This window comes from Pelophylax lessonae (genome assembly GCF_965119305.1).
Source record: "Pelophylax lessonae genome assembly, chromosome: 4".
NCBI classification, from domain to species: domain Eukaryota; kingdom Metazoa; phylum Chordata; class Amphibia; order Anura; family Ranidae; genus Pelophylax; species Pelophylax lessonae.
This window is the reverse complement of record NC_138771.1, coordinates 288,029,553-288,048,647: the sequence shown is the minus strand read 5'-3', so window position 1 is coordinate 288,048,647 and position 19,095 is coordinate 288,029,553. Positions and strand designations below refer to the sequence as shown.

The following is a 19,095-nucleotide window of genomic DNA, read 5'->3' as shown; positions in this document are numbered from 1 at the left end:
TTTTGATCAGATTGTTCAGGGATCTAGGATTATTGTCCCATTTTGCCAGGATTTCCTTCTGCAAAGGTCTGGTGTGAAACTGAGAAAACTAAACCACGTCAAAAGTTGAAACCCCAGCACTTGCATGCAAGTCCTAAGAAATGACCAACGGTTGGACAATAGAAGCTGAATTGCATGCTGCAACTTTTCCAGCTTCTGCTCCGGAAGAGCCAAGATTGAATCCAGAGTCAGCCCCAGATAAGCCAACCTGTTGGATGGACTCAGAGCTGACTTCTGAAAGTTCAGCGTCCAGTCAAACTCTTGTAGGGTTTGCTCAGTGATGTCCAGATTGTTCTGTTAGACTGAACGAGACCCTGCTCGCAGAAGAAGGTCGTCCAGGTACCCCAGTTCCACAATTTCCCTCTGCCTGAGTAAGGCGAGCACCGGGGCCAACACCTTCGTGAATACCCGAGGAGCTGATGAGAGACCAAAGGGTAAGGCCACAAATTGATAATGTTCTTCTCCCACAGCAAAGTGAAGGAAACGTTGATGCCATATATTGGGATATGGAGATAGGCATTCTTGATATCAGTGGAGGCCAAAAATTCCCCTTGATGAAGGAAAGCCAGTACTGTGCGAATGGACTCTATCTTGAATTTTGAACCCTCACAAAGTGGTTCAGTGCCTTGAGGTCTTAGATTGGACGAACCTTGCCCTCCTTCCTGGGGACAGTGAAAAGGTTTGAATAAAAACCCTGAAAATGGTCCAATTCTGCAACTGGTACAATGACTCCCTGCAAGAGCAAATCTTGCACCGCCCCCATGAGGCCCTGCAACCAATCCGGGGACAGGTGCAGGTTGGAAGGAAAGAACCTTGCTGGAGGCAAGGACCGAAGCTCAATCTTGTAACCGAATCAGACCAATTTGTGAACCCATTTGTCTTGAAAGAAGGAGGTCCAAGGATTCAGAAAGAAGCAAAGACGTCCCCCCACCCCTTGATTGGGTGAGGGTTTCCCTTCAGGACGAAGAGCACTTGTCTGCGGGGTCAGAGGGACCTGCTTTTGACTTACCAACCCAGGGTCTCTTTGAACCCCCCAATAACGCTTAGGAGGGTTTGGAACCTTTCTCCTGTGGAGGGCGAAAGGGCCGCTTTTGGGCTGAGAACACGGACCACGTTTGCGCCTAGGTTCTCTGACCTTTGTGCTCTGTGGAAGCAGCATGCTTTTTCCATCAGTGAAACCTTTAATGATCTCTTTCATCGAGGCTCTGAACAGACAATTCCCCACAAAAATAAGATCAGTCGGCACCTTTTTGGAGGCTTGGTCCTCAGACCAACATTTCAACCAAATCAAGCGGCAGGGGGTCACCGCAGTCACAGATGCCCTGCAGGCCAACGGGGCCACATCCAGGGATACATCACAGAAATACTGCAACTTCTGTATCAACTGGTCCATTAATTACGCCAGCTCAGGGGGATGTTGACCCCCTTCCAAATCCTGGCGCCAAATTCTAGCCCATTTTGTTAAAGTCTGAGAGACTAGGGTAATGGTGAACACCGGTCTCAATATTGAACCTGTCACAGTGAAAAGATGGTGGACCAGGGCCTCAGTCTTCCTGTCTGCATGATCTTTAAAAGGGACGGAGCATCCTCCACTGGTAGCAAGGTAGTCTTATTCAGCCTGGAAACCTGCGAATCTACCACTTTCAGTTTCTTCAAGAGGGGCTCCTCAAAAGGGTACCTCTGAGCAAAACGCTTAGTTATCCCAACCTTGCGTTTCGGGGAGCTCCACTGACTAGTGACCATCTCGTCAAAATAGGAGGGAAAAGGCAACACCTTAACTGCCTTGGATGGTCTGCGGGTAGAGAACTGCATCGGCACAGCTGACTCTGCACCTGCTGTGTCTTCCATTCTTAAAGTTTCCCACACAGATAATATCAGTGCCTCCACAAGCACCTTTTCTTGCACAGAAGACGTGGAAGAGGAATCATCCTCACTATCCGAGCCCTCCAATTGCGTGGACGCAGACCCCCTGGTGTTCCTGGCGTCTGCAGCGGCCATGTCTGCTTCAGATTCTGAGGACACAGGGGGGGCAGGTGAGAGCGGAGGATGCTTCTTTGCCTGTCTTTTTTGCAGGGCCAAATCCACTTTTGACACCAGCGACTGCAGGACCGCGTCATGGCCGCCAGGGCAGACGTAGATTATGAGGGTCCCGCAGCCTCTGAGAGTGGGTACGGTGGTGACACTCTCTCTGAATGTTCCATTGAACAATCTGGAACCACTAAAAGCAAAAACATTTTTGGCACAAAAAATGGCTGTAAAGTGACCCACCAGTTTAATAGTGGTGCTACAGTTCCCAGCCCTGCTACAGCAGGAAGGAGGGTCGCATACAACCCCAGAGACTGAATACACCGCACAGAGAAGGAACCAGCAGCGTCAGTCAGCCTGCTCTATGCCGTTCTGAAAGGAAACGGAAACGGCCAAGTCACCACTAGAGGCCCCCTGGCTGCACACTGCTCCCGTGGCTACAAGAAAATGGTCGCCCATAGACTTCTATGGGAGCCTTCACAAACATGGCCGCCAAATACCTCAGTATGAGCTACAATAAAATGGCGGCGTCTGGGGCACCCTAGATCCCAGGGTTATTTGCAAATGAGTAAAACAGCAAGGGGGACTTACCAGGGACCCTCCACCATGGGCAAAAACCCATGCAATTTGTAGCTAGAGCCGCATTGCGCTCCCAGCCCCTGCCAGCCCCAGCTCCCCATACACATACCACACTGCCAGCCCATCTGGGGGGGTTGCACTGCAAGGGTCTGGCGTGGAATTGAGCATAGGGATTTGCCTCGAATACAGACACCATCTTCCCCGATAACTTTATGCAAAGACATACAGAAGGATATCTCAGCCATACTATGGACCGAACCAGATCCTTCAGGTCTGTGACCTTTTTTGTTGGCAAGAATATCTTTGCCTGTACTGTGTCCACAAGAAGACTCCAATATTCCAGATGCTGGACCGGCTGTAATGCTGACTTTGTCAAGTTCAGTATCCAACCCAGACGTTCTAGGAACTGTATTGTCTGGAGGACATTTCCGCTTAGAGCTAAATCCGATCGATCTATAAGTAATAGATCATCCAAATATCCTATTACAGATATCCCTCGAGACCTTAGAACAGCCAACCCTGGAGCTAGGATCTTTGTGAACACTCTTGGAGCTTTGGCTAACCCGAAGGGCAGGGCCACAAACTGAAAATGACGATTTTCTATTGCAAAGCGTAGAAACCTTTAAAGAGCCTGGAATATAGGCATGTGAAGATTCCTCTCCCTGCAGGGAGGTTATGACTGAACGAATTGACTCCATACGGAAAGTACAAACATTCAGAAACTGGTTTAGAGCTTTGAGATCCAGAATAGATCTCACATGCCCACTTGGTTTGGGGATTATGAACAGGTTTGAGAAAAAACCCCTGAACCTTTAGTTCTCCGGAACCCCTGTTATCACTTTTTGAGCCCTCAGCTGGTCCAACGCCAGAAAGAGAGACCTTCTTTTAGGGGATTTGTAGATACTGTATAGTTGACTTTACAAACCGAGGATGCAGGCTCACCCCAAATTACAGTTTGTACCCCTGCGAAATGGAGGGGATAACCCATTTGGATAGTTTCCACCCAAAGCTTCGAGAACTGAAGTAGCCTTCCCCCCACCGAAGTGAGTGGATGGTACCCCTTCACAGAGTAGGCTTAGAGCTAGACTTGCCTGATCTCTGGGCCCAGAGGTTTTTCTGACCCTGCCCTGAAGACTTGGTTCCAGAACCCAGAGGGCTGAGGCTGTCACCACCGTCTGGAATTATAAGCAGTGGTAGCTGGGGATCCTAAAAGAAGGACGCTTGCTCTTCCTTTTTACAGGTAGCAACGTACTCTTCCCTCCGAGATCTTTTGGATATACTTATCCAGATCGTCACCAAAAAGGTATTCTCCCTGAAAGGGGGAAGCCAACCAGCAACCTTTTACATGGTAATTCCACAGACCAGCTCTTTAACCAAAGGAGTCTGCGCATGTCCACTGTCATCAGAGCAAGCCGTGCTATTTGCCTCATGAAGTCTGTAAGAGCATGCACTGCGAAACATAAAGTGAAAGGTAGAGCCACAGACTCTGCTTGAGAAGGAACTGTCTTGGACACTCGCTTAATACTGTCTTTTAAGACTGACAAACTCCTATTGCCCCTACTGCTGGTTGTATCGCAGATTCTGCAACGGCAAAGGAGGCTTTCGATAAAGATTTCAACTTGTTATCTGCTGGATCTTTAAAAATCTGGCATTGTCCACAGGGCAGGTAAAACTCTTGATAACCGAAGAAATGGCAGCATCAACAGTGGGTATATTCCATTTCTTAGTAAACTTTTCTTCCATAGGATACAATAGTGAAAATCTTTCAGGAGGAACAAAAATCCTATCAGGATCATCCCAATCATTATACATTTCTTGCTCCAAGAGCGGATGTATAAGAAACATCCAAGGACTATGAGGAGGGTGCAATGAGCCTAGAAAGGAAAAAAGAGACTTCAGCCATCTCTAAGGGAGGAAATTTGTATCCAGACTGCATTATTTCAGTAAGAGACTGAACGAACAATCTTTAGGTTTGAGAGGCTGATAGAGACTCTTCTGACCGTGACTCCCCAGAAGTCGAACCCTCAGCTTGACCTTCCATAGGGTCATCATCAGCTACTTTTTCCACATCCTCTGCCCAATCCTGAACTGATTCAGAGGGTGGCTCAGGTGAGGGGGATCTATCACATTTTCTACCTTTTTGAGATGCTTCAATCATGCCAGCAATCTTACCCTCAAGGCCGGCTAATGCCGATGCCAAATCGTCCTAAGTGACTTAGGTTGCGGCAGAAGCACCTGGAGTAGTTACTGTGCCTGACAACCGTAATGGCTCAAATTGGCTAGTCACCTCTGGCTCTTCAGGGGGAGAAGACACAGAGGAAGCATGGCTAGGACCCTCAAGGCCTGACGGTGGCATCACAGTGCCTCTTCCAACTGTGCCCCTGCCCCCCAGCCCTCTTTCGGGCAGACATTGCTTTATAGCAAGACAAACTTGAGGTACTAACTTCAGTGTACTCAAGTCTTGTGCCAAGCTTATACAGCTTATCACATACAGAACTGATTATCCCAAGATAAAAGACCTGTTTGTGCCAGTAACATACACCCGCAGTGACTCACACAACCCATGACAATGCTGCTGTTCTGTGTCCCCCCTTCCCCCCCCTATAAATCGTGCCTATTTATGCAGCATTGCAAATGCGCTGCATGCTATGTGGTGTCCATGTGCATGCCAGTCGCATTCAAACACGCCCGCCTTGCGGTGCACGCCTGTTTTAACCACTTAAGCCCCGGAAGATTTTAGCCTCTTCCGGACCAGGGCCTATTTTGCAATTCAGCACTGTGTGATTTTAACGGACAATTGCGCGGTCGTGCGATGCTGTACCCAAATAAAATTGAAGTCCTTTTTTTCCCACAAACAGAGCTTTCTTTTGGTGGTATTTGATCACCTGTGCGATTTTTTTGATCATGCGCTATAAACAAAAAAGAGCGACAATTTTGCAAAAATAACAATATTTTTCACATTTTTTTTATGAAATTCCCCCCAAAAAAATTTAAAAATCTAAATTTTTTAACATTTTAGGCCAATTTGCTTTCTGCTACATATGTTTGGTAAAAAAAAAATCACAAAAAGCGTATTTTGATTGGTTTGCGCAAAAGTTATTGCGTTTACTAACTAAGGGAAAGATTTTTGTCATTTTTATTGTTTTTTTTTTAACGAGTAATGGCGGCAATCTGCAATTTTTTTTTTTTGTGGGACTGCGACATTGCGGCAGACAGATCGGACCCTTGACTGATATTTTTGACACTTTGGGGGTACCAGTGACATTACTACAGTAATCAGTGCTATACATATGCACTGTTACTGTAAAAATGACACTGGGAGGGAAGGGGTTAACTTTATTGGAGAGTTAGGGGTTAAGTGTGTCCCTAGGGGCATGCTTCTAACTGTGATTGGATGTGGCTGTGTGTGTAACAGCAGAGATCAACGGTCCTACATAGCAGGACCGTAGGATCTGTGCTGTTACACAAGGGAGAATGACAGGCGGCTGTGTTTACATTAGCCGCCTGCCTTTCTCCCGCTGTATCCGACAATCGCATGTGACCGGCGGACATCGGATCCTCCGGTCACACGCGCAGGCTGCTTAGTGAACGAGCGGGGGCGGGAGCGCGCCTCCGGCGGCGCGCGCTTGCCCCTATTGGCTCACAGGCTAGTGACGTACCGGTACGTCACTTTGCCTGTGAGGGGCTGACCGCCGCCGTATATAGTTGGTCGGCAGTCGGCAAGTGGTTAAAAGGCTAAAATTGGCGCGCTCGTGTGAATGGACCTTCACTACATACACGCTATCGAGGGAGAAGACGAACACGCGGGCGCTTATGTGCCAAGGCCAACAACATGGGGTGAGAGTAGCTTAGGCTGAATTATGTTTGTCACAGCTGACATCTTTCAGGTGATCAGCCCAGGGTAAAAACAGTGTGTTAACAGTAGGCAAAGAAATAATGTTTAAACAAACTTTGCATCAATCCCACAACTGCACAAGCTCATATAATCAGAATTGATATAATTGGCACCATTAATTCCTGAGGAAAGGCCAGAGCTTTCAGCAAGATGTATTTTGCATAGCTTAACATCCATTACCTATAGGCACTGGCGAAAAAAAAGGAGGTACTTCCTTTGTGGTAGGGGTTATATAGGGGGACATTCTTTCTGATTGGTTGCCAGTGTCCTTCACCTGTAGGTGGCTATATAACCCATATGTTATGATTTATGGCTCTGTGTCCCGTGATGTACCAAAAGAAAGTCTGTGTTTTAAGGCACCTTTTTGATTGGTAGGCATCCTGGAAATAAAAATATTTTTGTGCTTAAAATTGCTGGATCCCTTTTCCTACCCATTGGGTGTCCTATATAATTGCATATACTGAAAAACTAAAAGCAAGATTAAAAGTACTAATTTTAAATAAAAAATATGTCACCCTTTATATGAAATAATTTTTCAAAGAATATTTAAGTATTGTACATTTTTGATTAATTATGTTGCCCACTTTGCTTTTACAAGCTTCCTACAGAGTCCTTGTTTTATCGAGCAGTGCTTCAGGTCATCTGCAAAGAAGTCTATGGAATCACTCAAAGGTATGGATACACAAATAAAACACTGGTTTTGAAGAAAGAAATGTACTGGTGTATAGAATCATTATGAAGGCTGTGAAGATAGTTTTTATATAGGATTTGTAGGCATTCTTTATATAGAAACCAACTGAGCCTGTGAAGTTTGCAGTACACTTGTATGCAAAAGAACATCTGCAGAACAATGCGTAAAGCCTAGTACACGCGGGCCGAATGTCGGGCGGTTCAAAAAGAAATAAAACCTTACATTATGCTTAAAGATAAAGCGTATTTGTATCTGAGAGATCATTTTGAAGGACTATTATTTTACTATTTTATTAGGGTACTGTTTTTGCCTTAAACTGTAAAAATGTAAAGTTATTTTTCATTGTATGTGTTTACCTCAGGTTATAATAAATGCATTTGTTATTGTCCAGTGCATACTTTAAAAATCTGATTAATCATATTGATGGCATGACTATATGCATTGTAGTGTGAAGGAGGCACATACAAAAAACATTGTTTTCTATGTGCCCTTGCAGTGATCAGGTTCAGAAATTTGACAGTCACTCCAAGGGCATAAAGAAAACAGTTGTTTTCTTTCTGCCCCTTCCACATTACAATGCTGGTGTGATGTGCAGTGCGGTGTGGAAAATGCAGACAGCTGCATTTTTCCACATCGCATTGAATGACACCTCAGGTGACTGAAATGCACTGAAATAAATTGCACCACCCCCCTATCACCTGGAAAAAAAGAACACCAGCCTTAACTTGGCAATACATGAGTAGAATTTTGAATGAAAATTCTTAGAAAAATAATGTTCTAAGAAAGTTTGTTGTTTTTTTTTAATCATTTATTTTCCACTGCAGTAAGGGAAAAATGTTTAGAAGGAGCAGGTTGGGAAATGTTTCACTAAAGCATCCACGCAGGGGCTTGGGATGACAACATAAATAAGTATAAAGTTCCAAACAGTGTCAAACAAAAAGAAGGCAGTAACAATAGTTAAATTTGAAGAGTATGAACAAATGAAAAACATTGTCCAGGTAAGAGCCACATGGATAACAATGTCAAGCCTGGACAGGCTAATTCCCCGATAATGGTGCAGTATAGCTTGTGCACCTAAAGAATACTGTATATAGTAACCAAAAAGAAAGAGAGAAGGGGCAGAAGCCCCGGATGGAAGAAAGTGAATAGAAAAAAAAAAGGGGGGGGGGCAATAGAAGAAGGGAGAGAGGCAGGAAGGGAAATAAGGATATGGATTCAATATCGTCAGGCAGGTTGGTCACAAGCGTCCAACACTAGTCCTTGAGCATAATAGACATGTAATCGTTAAGCATCAGAGCAGTCCTACCGTCGCTAACTCCCTAAAAGGGTAAAAGGGGAGGCAATTGTTCTTTTGGTCGTTAAACATCGGTAGGATGTCAACTTTTGCTGACCGGCATAAAGGCCGGCATAAAGGCATCAAGTAGAACAGAGTGTGTAGCAGGCTAAAGACACAGGGCCATAATCCTATTAATCACAGACAATTCCGCTATGTACCTAAGACATCCTGGATGGGATGGCCTCAACCCCAGAAGCAGTGGTCACTAGAACTAGGGTTGGCATGGGCAATTTAAGCTGGGACCCAGTACCACCGCATGAGCACTTTGTGTGCCTCCTCTAGGGTAGCAGTATTAAATGAGCATTTTGCTACAGAAGACCAGGTCTTGCTCCAGTCTGCCAGGTCTATCTCAGACACCAAGTCCCATTACCAGTGAGACACATATGAGAGAGAAGTAGAGGAAGTTCTACAATTCAGGGACAAGTAAAGCGTAGAGATGAGGCCAGGCGAGTGTATGTGATTTTCATTTAGTAAAGTCCAAAATCAAATGTTAAAAGCAAACAAAATACTTTGGATGACATTCGAATGTTTTGAGAAAATTAGTACAAATTTTCCTAGAGTCAGCCATACATGGATTGAACTTTTGATGGTTCAGTAGGGACCCGACAAATTTCAATCCATGTATGAAAGACAGTGGTTGTATAGAAGTGGATTCTCAAATTAATTTCTATACAACCAGCCTGTCGAATAAATGCTGCTTTATCAGCGCCACTGGTTACAATCAGCAACGCTGATCATTGTATTGTGATAGCAGGGAAGTCTCCCCATCATCAGAACACAATAGCTCAGGGGTGATTCCTCCATCTACCTCGACTATATGGATCGGCAAATCAGGTCAGTTTTTTTTTTTTATTCAATCTGCTGGTTGAATGAAAAAAAAAAAAAAAACGTAATCATTTATGGGCTGCTTAAGACTTTTCCAAAGAATTTTCCTTCAAAATACTATCTATGGCCAGCTTTAGTCTGATTTTATGAGACTTGAACACAGATAAAAAGCTTATGGCAGATTTCGATGCAGACTTATCTGTGCCTGATAGTGACAGATGGGATAAGGCAGATTCCACCCTAAAGATAGATTTATTTATTGTGTGTTAGTAACAGACCAGGGACAGATCATTAGGTCACCACTACGCCTGCGGACTCCACCCTCCACCCTATCGGAAACACTGACCGCGTACACAGTTCGTATGCTCGATGCCCAAGCCCCGTTTTGGTAGACGGAAAAGCTCCCACGCTCTCTGGCGGACACTAAGGCTTGCCCCCTCAACAGACTCACCATGGCCGGACACACAACCGGACTGACTTCTACATACTGACGGACGGCACTAAGCGGACATCACATGGACTCATACCATCCATACGGTCAGTATACGGCTCTGTTCCTGTGACTAAATGTTTGCTGGCATGCCTGTCCTGGTGAAGTCTATGGAGATGGAGGGCTAGCTGAGCGGTCGGAGACATGTAAAGTGTGTCTATCAGTGGGCATAATCTTATACACCGGACTGCAATATCCACAGATCAGAGGACATTTAGCTGCAGAGCGTCCTGACTGCTCAGACACATATACCGGTTGAATATCAGACCGGGTATGCAAATCAATGTTTAAAGCCATCTGTTTGTTTGCCTGCTTCGCCTGCCTGTCTGTCCGTTTCAGTCATATGTCCGTGCCGCTTTACATGGTGTCTACTGCTGTGTTCTGTGTTTAAAGATTCATCTGGAAAGTGCAGCCATTCAATACATGTCCATTTACCAGAGGAAGTTGTGGTAGAGCCATCAATTGCCCTTGTATACCATATGGGTGTGAGGACCCTGCACCTAACGGTCATATACGGAGACTTCTGATAACCACCAACCAAAACTTTTATATCAAAATTTGCACAAATATCCCCAACTGGATGCTTCTACTGGAGGTTGCTCTATCCATACATATTATGTTCATACTCCAAGAGCACTACAATTAATTCTATTTTTGTCATGAACATTTCTTGAATATTTTTTGATTTTTCAAGTGATTGTTGGATTTTTCAATGTGCAATAGGGGTGGTGGGTGGAGTCTGTAGCGTAGTGGTGCCATTTTTCACCAGACAGGACCTTTTGCAGTGTTTCATCTTCATGTCGATAGGTAATTCTCTTATAACATTCTGTGCAATGTTGATGCTGTTGTTTTAACGTTTATTTTATAATTTTTCATTCAATAAAGCTCTATGTGATTCAATTTACCTCACCTTCGTTGTAGCCATACTTTGCAACTGCTTTTCTTTCACTTTTGTTTTTTCCCATCATTAGGTTATACACAAGGTGAAAAAAAATATCTATTATTTTGGACTTTTTCTTCCTGAATAATACTTTTTATACCTTAGAGGTGGATTTTGCAGATCAAGGACTTTGTATGTTAATTGTTTTGCAGCATGCACCCAAAAAGTATAAAAAAGTATATGTATGCAGGTATTAGTCAAGGTTTTTTTTGATAATCTCATTTTTAAATAAATGTATTTAAAATTGTTTGCTTTGAAATTTGTCTGTTTACACAAACAAAAATATCACATTTTCAACATTTTTTTTCCCTTCAAGGTCCTATTCAATAGTTCCACAGAACAAGAATGTCCTTCAAATGTAAGAGGTTGAAAAAAATAATGAGTATTATATTGTTAAAATTAGAAATCCTATTTTTCCACAGTTTTAGAACTTTTATGTCTTTTAGTGAATTGGGGGGTAGAGACAATAACTTTTGAAGTAGTATTAAACAAGTTTCTAGGGCAAAAATACCAAATGACCACTGCTTAGTCAGTGGCATAACAAAAGTCCACAAAGCAGCGTTTCTAGGACAAAAAAATTGTGCTATGAGACCCAATGATTTATTGTCACACCTCTGCTCTTAGTTGTATTACTAAGGGATTTCAAGCAACAGTAGCCCTTTCCCACTATTGTTCTTTCCAACTATGCTCTGTGGACTAAGGGCTGATTCACACCACAGAAACACAGTTCTGATGCGTTTCTGCATGCTCATTTTTTAAGCATTTTTGCTGTGTCCCAGTCCATTTTTTGATGCGTTTTCTCTCTTTTTTCCGTTTTTTTTTTTTTTTTGCTGTAATGCATTTTTGATGCATTTAGATGCATTCCAGTGAGTTTTTGATGTGTTTTGCCACATTTCAGTACAGCTCCATGCAGAAAAAATGCAACTTGTTCTACTCTTCTTTTCTGCCCTGGAACTGACCACACTGGTGTGAAGTAGGCAACTAGAACTCATATAATCTACTGTCCATACATTTTTGATGCAGAAAAAAAATGTACTGGACTGCATCTGGTGTGAACCGGCCCTAAGGTTGGGTTCACACTGGTGCGAACACGGTCATCGCATGTGATTCGCACCACATTGCTATGTAGATCACATGCGATGTTTGTGCGATGCAAATTCAGCCATACAGTTTGCATTCCTATACCATTTCACAATTCGCGCTGCAATCTGCAAACTGATCCGGGGTTGTCACAGTGGGGATGGTGTTTTCAGGGTGATGTGCAGTGTAAGTTTTCCGCCAAACATAGTGTTCTTTTTTTGAGGCCAAAAAGCTAACTTTTGGTTTCATCCAGAACACCTTCTTCCACATGTTTGTGTCCCCCACATGGCTTCTTGCAAACTACAAATGGGACTTATAGTTTTCTTTCAACAATGGCTTTCTTCTTGCCACTCTTCCATAAATGCCAAATTTGTGGAGGGCACAAGGAATAGTTGTCCTTTGGACAGATTCTCCCACTTGAGCTGTGGATCTTGCAGCTCCTCCAGAGTTTTCCATTTTCAGGTGATTGATTGAACAGTGCTCCATGAGATGTTCAAAGCTTAGGATATTTTTTTTTAAACCTAACTCTGCTTTAAACTTCTCTACAGTGTGTTCCTTGGCCTTTATGATGCTGTATATTCACTATGGTTCTCTATCAAACCTCTGAGGGCTTCACACAACAGTTGTATTTATACTAAGATTTAATTATAGACAGGTGGACTCCATTTACTAATTGGGTGACTTCTGAAGGCAATTGGTTCCTCTAGTTTTTAGTTAGGCGTTCAGAGTAAAGGGGGCTGAATACAAATGCATGACACACTTTTCAGATATTTATTTGTAAAACCATTTATCATTTTCCTTTGACTTCACAATTATTTGCCACTTTGTGTTGGTCACATAAAATCCCAACAAAATACATTTACGTTTTTTGTTGTAACTTGACAAAATGTGGAAAATGGCAAGGGATATGAATACTTTTTCAAGGCGCTGTAGCTAATTAAAAAATCCTTAGCATCTTATTGAAAACAATATTTAGGGATATGGGAAATATTGGGGACACAATACATAAACACAAACCCACACAAGTTGAACTGGATGGGTTGATGTCTTTATTCAACCTTAAAAACGATATAACTGACTAACGTAATTGACTGTCACAGTGATCACATGATCAGAAGCTCCTGATCACAAGTATGCATCAGGAGCTTTCCGTGACATCTTAGTTATTGTGCTGGGAGTGTGCAGTGAACATGCTCTCGGCACAAAAAAAACATTCCCAATGCGTATGGCCGGTGGGAACAGGTTAAGGAAAGACTGCACATTGTACAATGTGATTATTTATTATTACTTTTTTTTTCTGTAATTGATCAAAAAGTTTAACTAAACTAAACTGTTTAACTAAAATAACATGATTGTTCTTGCAGTGACCAACGTGTTGGAAAGATATTCTCTAAATCAGCAGGCTTCACTGACTATGTCAGGAAATCTCTGAAAAAATTTGCCCAAGATGACTTAAAGGTCAGTACAATTTTGTTGGTTATACAGAAGTGCCACATTTTTTTTTAATTTTGGAAAAGTGGGCCCATTCTACAACAGGTAAGTTTGTGGCGCAAAGCTGATTGTTTGAATAGAATGCGGTGTACAGGTGGCAGGGGACAGAGACCGCAAAGGGAACCCTTGTGGAGTAGAGCTATTTATCAAAATGAAAGGCAGTTTGCAAGTGACAAGGAAAAGAGGCAACAGAGGGGATACTTAAGGAATGGGAAGCTGTTTTTACTAATAGAGAGGGGGAGACAGTTATGCCAGTGGAGGAGAAACTATGAGGGGAATGGTATCTACTCAGTTTATATGAATGAGAAGTAAGGGTATAATAAACAGGATAGTAATGCTAATAAGATTATATTGAATGTACCATTGTGGCTGGCAGAAACCAGTGTTCAAAAAAGACTAGAAAAATGAATAAATCACCAGGATTAATTGGCTTTTACACAAGAGTTTTGAAATAACTTTACTATACCCATATCATTATAATTAGATTTTAATGACAGTATTTGAAAAAGGGCCAATATAAACTATATGCATGCATACTACTGTAATGTTCTGGTACCTCTGGTACCCTTATTCCACTTTCCATTCCGTGTATGCGTCCCACCATTCTCTTCTGGTAGGTGCGCATACACCTTTAAGACCGATGCTGTCATCACTGAGAGCCGCAGAGCGGCTATTTCAACCGCCGGCGTTCTCACTCACATGTTCGTTCAACCGTCATGGTTGGATCGTCCCTGTCTGAAGTCAGCATACCAGATGTTACTCGCTCCTGTATCTCGCTACCTGAATTTGTTTCATATCTGATCCTGTGTCTCGCCACCCGATCACTCCCGGCATGCTGCTTTCACCCTTCACTCTTCAACCTGCCTTGCATCTATGCTTACAAGCGTGTCTCGCTGTGGAACCTCGCTACAGATCCCTGTATCTCGCTACCAGGATCACTTCCTCAGACCCGAACCTCGCTACTGATCCCTGTATCTCGCTACTGGATCACTTCCTCATCACCGGACCCTTCTACTACTATACTATAGTGATAAGTACCCCGCAGGGGAAACCTCAATAACTTACACTACTACTATTGCATTAAGGACTGTTACTACCTATCCATACTATCCTATCATCTGCACTGTTACATAGATTGCTAGCTCTTGAGACTACTACCATCTATCATCTGCACTGCTGCATAGATTGCTAGCTCTCCTGTCTACTACTATCTATCCTTGCACTGGGTTAGTCTATCCTGTATTTGTCATCTGCTGTCCTCACCACCTGTTAGCATACTCGATACTAACCTATCTGCATTCCTAAATACCATCTTGAACTCTCCTGTACAAACCTATCAAGTGCTTACCATCCTTGTCACTGTTCACACCTGTCCCTTCAGCACATCACCTTCATACTATCATATACATCCTATCACTCCAGGAACATCTCATTGAGTGTGTATATATCTGTATGTTGAAGCTGACAGGCCCACGGTGATGAGTCCTGGAGAGTTGGATCTGGTATTCAACACATCTCTACATGACTACTGAGTGGAGATTTTGCAGCTGTAAATCCAGCCTATAACAAAAACGCAGGAGCGTTACAACTACAGACCAGTCAGCCCAACATCAATAGTATGTAAGCTGTTAATAGAAATGATAAGGGACTACATACATGTAATTCTATAGGCATCCACTCTCATATTTAATGGGAAAGCCCAGTGGTATGGATCTTTTGGTCGGATATATTTGGCATCCTCTCTAAACCTTTTAATATTCCCATTACACCGGACCCCACTGTGGCACTCCCAATTTAAGAAACCTCCGGCCACAGCCCACCAACAATTCAAAATACTACATTAAGTCACCACTGCAGCCAAAAAAAAATATTGTGAGAGCCTGGAAAACCCCCTCTCTCTGTGTCCTCGCAGCTCAAAATAGGAACACACAAGCAGTGATCCACACTAAGCTAGAAACCGCGCTTCTTGACAGAGTGGCCAAATATGAGAAATTCTGGGGTCCATGGGTGTCAAACGTTCTCCCCCTAACTTTGATACCACACTGCTACTCCCATAATTGGCAATATGCATACCCACCGTGCAAATTCGACAACACTTTCTAGAGGGCCCAGCTTCTCCCCAGGGACACTCCCTTCCCCCTCCCCACCCTCTTCTGAGGGTCCCTTCTCCTCTCCTACCCTCTCTTTGCCTCTTTTTCCTCTATCTATACTCTCCACCTATGCTTCTACAATCCACCACATCTTTTCATGCATGGCTGAATATCGAAGCCTCTGCACATCGCCTGCTTAAAATTTTTCTTGTAGGCTTTGGCCCCACAGTTGTCTCCAGTTCTTATTAGTCTAGGGATTCCCACAGGAATTCCCCCCCCCCCCTCCCCATCCTCTAGACAGGCTTCAGTATCTCTACATTAGTAGATAAGCCTTACTCATCGTTGTTACGAGAGTCCATTCCTTGACTTGGGCTCCTTCTGTCTAACCTACTGAAGCAACATTGTCTCCGTCATGGACGCTCTTATACACTTTAATGTTGATATGGTTGCTCCCATTGCAACTTCCTTTTTTGACTGGTTATATCTCATCATATAATTCTCTTTCTCAAATGTGACATGTTTTTGTATCCTTAATTCTTTTCACTAATACAATCAAGAAAAATGTAAAGTAGTGCACTTGGGAGCTAAAAATATAAATGCAGGTTACTCGCTAGACGAAGAACCTATGATGGAATCGAGGATGGAAAAAGATCTGGGAATCCTAGTAGATCACAGAATCAACAATAGCATGCAATGCCAAGCTACAGCAAGGATGGTTAGCAGATTATCAGCGTGCATATAAAAGGGTATTTACTCAAGAGATAAAACTATAATTCTACCATTTTAGAAATCTCTGGTTCGGCCACATCTGGAGTACAAAGTCCAGTTTTGGTCATCAATCCTAAGGAATGATATCTTTGAAATGGAGAGAGTTCAGAAAAGAGAAATAAAGCTATTAAGGGTGCTGGCAGCAGAAAAATGAAATGTGTACTTCCTGAAAGGAGGAGCTTAAGTTGAGATTTTATCCTGATAAAATCGTTACTTGGGAGAAAACTATTTAACCTATGGTCTCTAAAGAAGAAACACAGCCACACATGAAGTTGGGTGAGAAGCACTTCAGTTTTAGACTGCATAAGGGGTTCTTTACTGTTAGAGCATTAAAGTGATTATAAAGCTTAGATTTTTTTAAATAAACTAAAATAAAATAATATAAACATGTCAAACTAACCTGCTCTATGCAAAGGTAGAGCAGCCCTAGTCTTCCTCTTCTAGGGTCCCCTGCCGGCACTTTTGTGTCCTCTTCAGTGAGTGCCACCATAAAAAGCCTAGCTCAGTTTCCTGTAAATGAATGAACTACAAGTACCACCCCCCCCCCCCCCACCGGGGGATGGCTTATAGTTCTGAATTAACTGCAAAGGCAATGATGAGCACTCTCGTAGTTCATTTACAAGCCCTGCAGCTTTCAAACAGACAGCTTGTATGCAGATACAAGACTTGACGCTGCATTCTTGTCTGCAGAAGCTTGGCATTACACCCTGATCCACAGATCAGGGGTGCAATGCTTTCCAGGCTCCTGCAGGAAAAAATAATAAATGCACATTTTTTTTTTCTGCAAAAACGTATGCATTTATTTTTTCTTGAAAGTTGAACTTATCCTTTAATGAACCTAAATCATTCAAGGGGACTAGCAGCTTTCATCTAGAGTGTAGGTCACAAATTGTGAGACCAGTAAGCTGGTCTTAAATACATATTATAATAATATGTTTCTTTCTAGTAATCAGTTGCTACCCTGAGAGGGTTTTTATTAGGTCTGTTATTTCATTTCCTAGTGAACCGTTCAGTTAAATTCTTGTGAGAAAGCTTTTATTTTCTAGCCTTTTGGTAAATGGAAATGTCAATTCAAATATACTGTTGTATAACTTACAGGCAGCACTTACATGGTTTTGCAAACTAAAGAAAATTCACTGGTAACACATGCCATGAGACATACATACATATTTTCTCTTCCGTGACAAAATGTCACGTAATGTAACATATTGGTACTATTTTTTATCAATGGGAATTTTGTGGGTCACCTGGATTTTAGAAAAGGCCAATGCAAACTTGGCAAAAACCAAAACCATTCCCAGAAAACAGGTACACACTGATGCACAAACCTGACAAAGCACTATGGGATTTATTTACTAAAGGCAAATCCATTCTGAACTACTCGTGCACTGCAAGTGCACTTGGAAATGCAGTCGCTGTAGATCTGAGAGGGACATGTAAGGAAAATAAAAAACAGCATTTTTTTCTTGCACATGATTGGATAATAGAAATCAGCAGTGGGGTGGATAATAGAAATCAGCAGAGGTTTCCCTCATTTCAGATCTTCCCCTCATTTCAGATCTTCCCCTCAGATCTACAGCGACTGCACTTTCAAGTGCACTTGTAGTGCAGAATGGATTTGCCTTTAGTAAATCAACCCCTATGTGTTTAATTCTCATTTCTCACAGCATAACTCTAGGTTCACAGTGCATATCTATGCAGCCCTGCAAACCAGGTTTACATATGTGGGCACAGCAACCTAAATATTTGAATTTTCCTGCATGAAAGAGCTCCCTGGACCTTTTTCCAAACCTTGGCTGCACAGAAATTGCATGGTACTTTGTATTTCCATGTGTGGGAAACTGCACCACAATTTTCTGTGCTTGAGGGTGACTTTAAAAGTTAATGGCACCCTGTGTGTTTTCTGAAAGCAGTGTGTTTTGTGTGTGGCTGTATGTTGGTGCGGGATTTAGACGCTCTTCTGCACCCACACAATTGTGAACCTGCCCTAAGTATTATGCTAGATGCTGAAAACCTGAGGTCTGAGTTTGCCAAGCTATTCTCTCTGCAGTCTGAAATATTCTTAGTGCAGAACTTACTGCTTCTCTGCATTATACATCTTAGGTGGTTTTTTGTGTGCCGTAGCTCAGTTTTCCATGCTGTGTGCCAAAAGGATGACTTCAAGATTGCAAGGGAAGCAATAATGGTAATGTCAGTTTATAAGCTAATATTCTGATGTTTTCATCCTAATTTAGATTACACACACATAACCTTATGATAGCAGAAAGGGAAATCTAGCCAATGCATCCTGCCAAATTTCACTATATATTCTTATAACCCAGGGGGATTTTCTATTGAAAGGCATTTTTCATTAAAGTATATTTAAATGAGTGTTAAACCTTTATCCCAGTGGTTTAACTTATTACGGTATCTGCTGCCATCTTTACACAACTGCAACAAATGGAAACAAATGTTTGTATAGTTTTCTATTGCTGTAAGAGGTTGGCCACAGCATACTGAAATATTCCCATGTACAAAAGTGAAAGGCAAAAGGATTCATTCATTTTAGGTCAGATTTGTACACATTTCTGTCCTCTCCCAGGATGTTTAAGATGTTTGGGATCACAGTAGTTAGACCTCGCAAACCATACTGCCATGGCCATTGTGGACTTACTCAGAAATGCTTAACTCAACCTTTTTCCTTATGTGGAACTGATGGCAATACTGTTTTTGTCACCTGCCCTATAATTTGTCTCCTGAAGAACACTTGGAGAAAGCCTGAGTCGCACTGGTATTTGACATAAGCCAATGGTAGTCTGATTCATCCAAGATAGGGAGGTAGGCCTTAACATCGCTAAAGGAAGCCT

General features: G+C 42.6%; 1 protein-coding gene across 2 annotated transcripts in view; it reads left to right on the top strand.

Annotated features, from left to right (window-relative positions):
- The window catches only part of METTL25 (methyltransferase like 25), a 370,840-nt gene that overhangs the window by 258,844 nt on the left and 92,901 nt on the right, over window positions 1–19,095 (top strand). For both annotated transcript variants that reach the window (XM_082253366.1, XM_082253365.1), the window contains exons 9-11: window positions 7,137–7,210; window positions 11,137–11,178; window positions 13,265–13,358. In XM_082253366.1, the coding sequence (XP_082109492.1) occupies window positions 7,137–7,210; window positions 11,137–11,178; window positions 13,265–13,358 (210 nt within the window). The remainder of the gene's footprint in view (window positions 1–7,136; window positions 7,211–11,136; window positions 11,179–13,264; window positions 13,359–19,095) is intronic.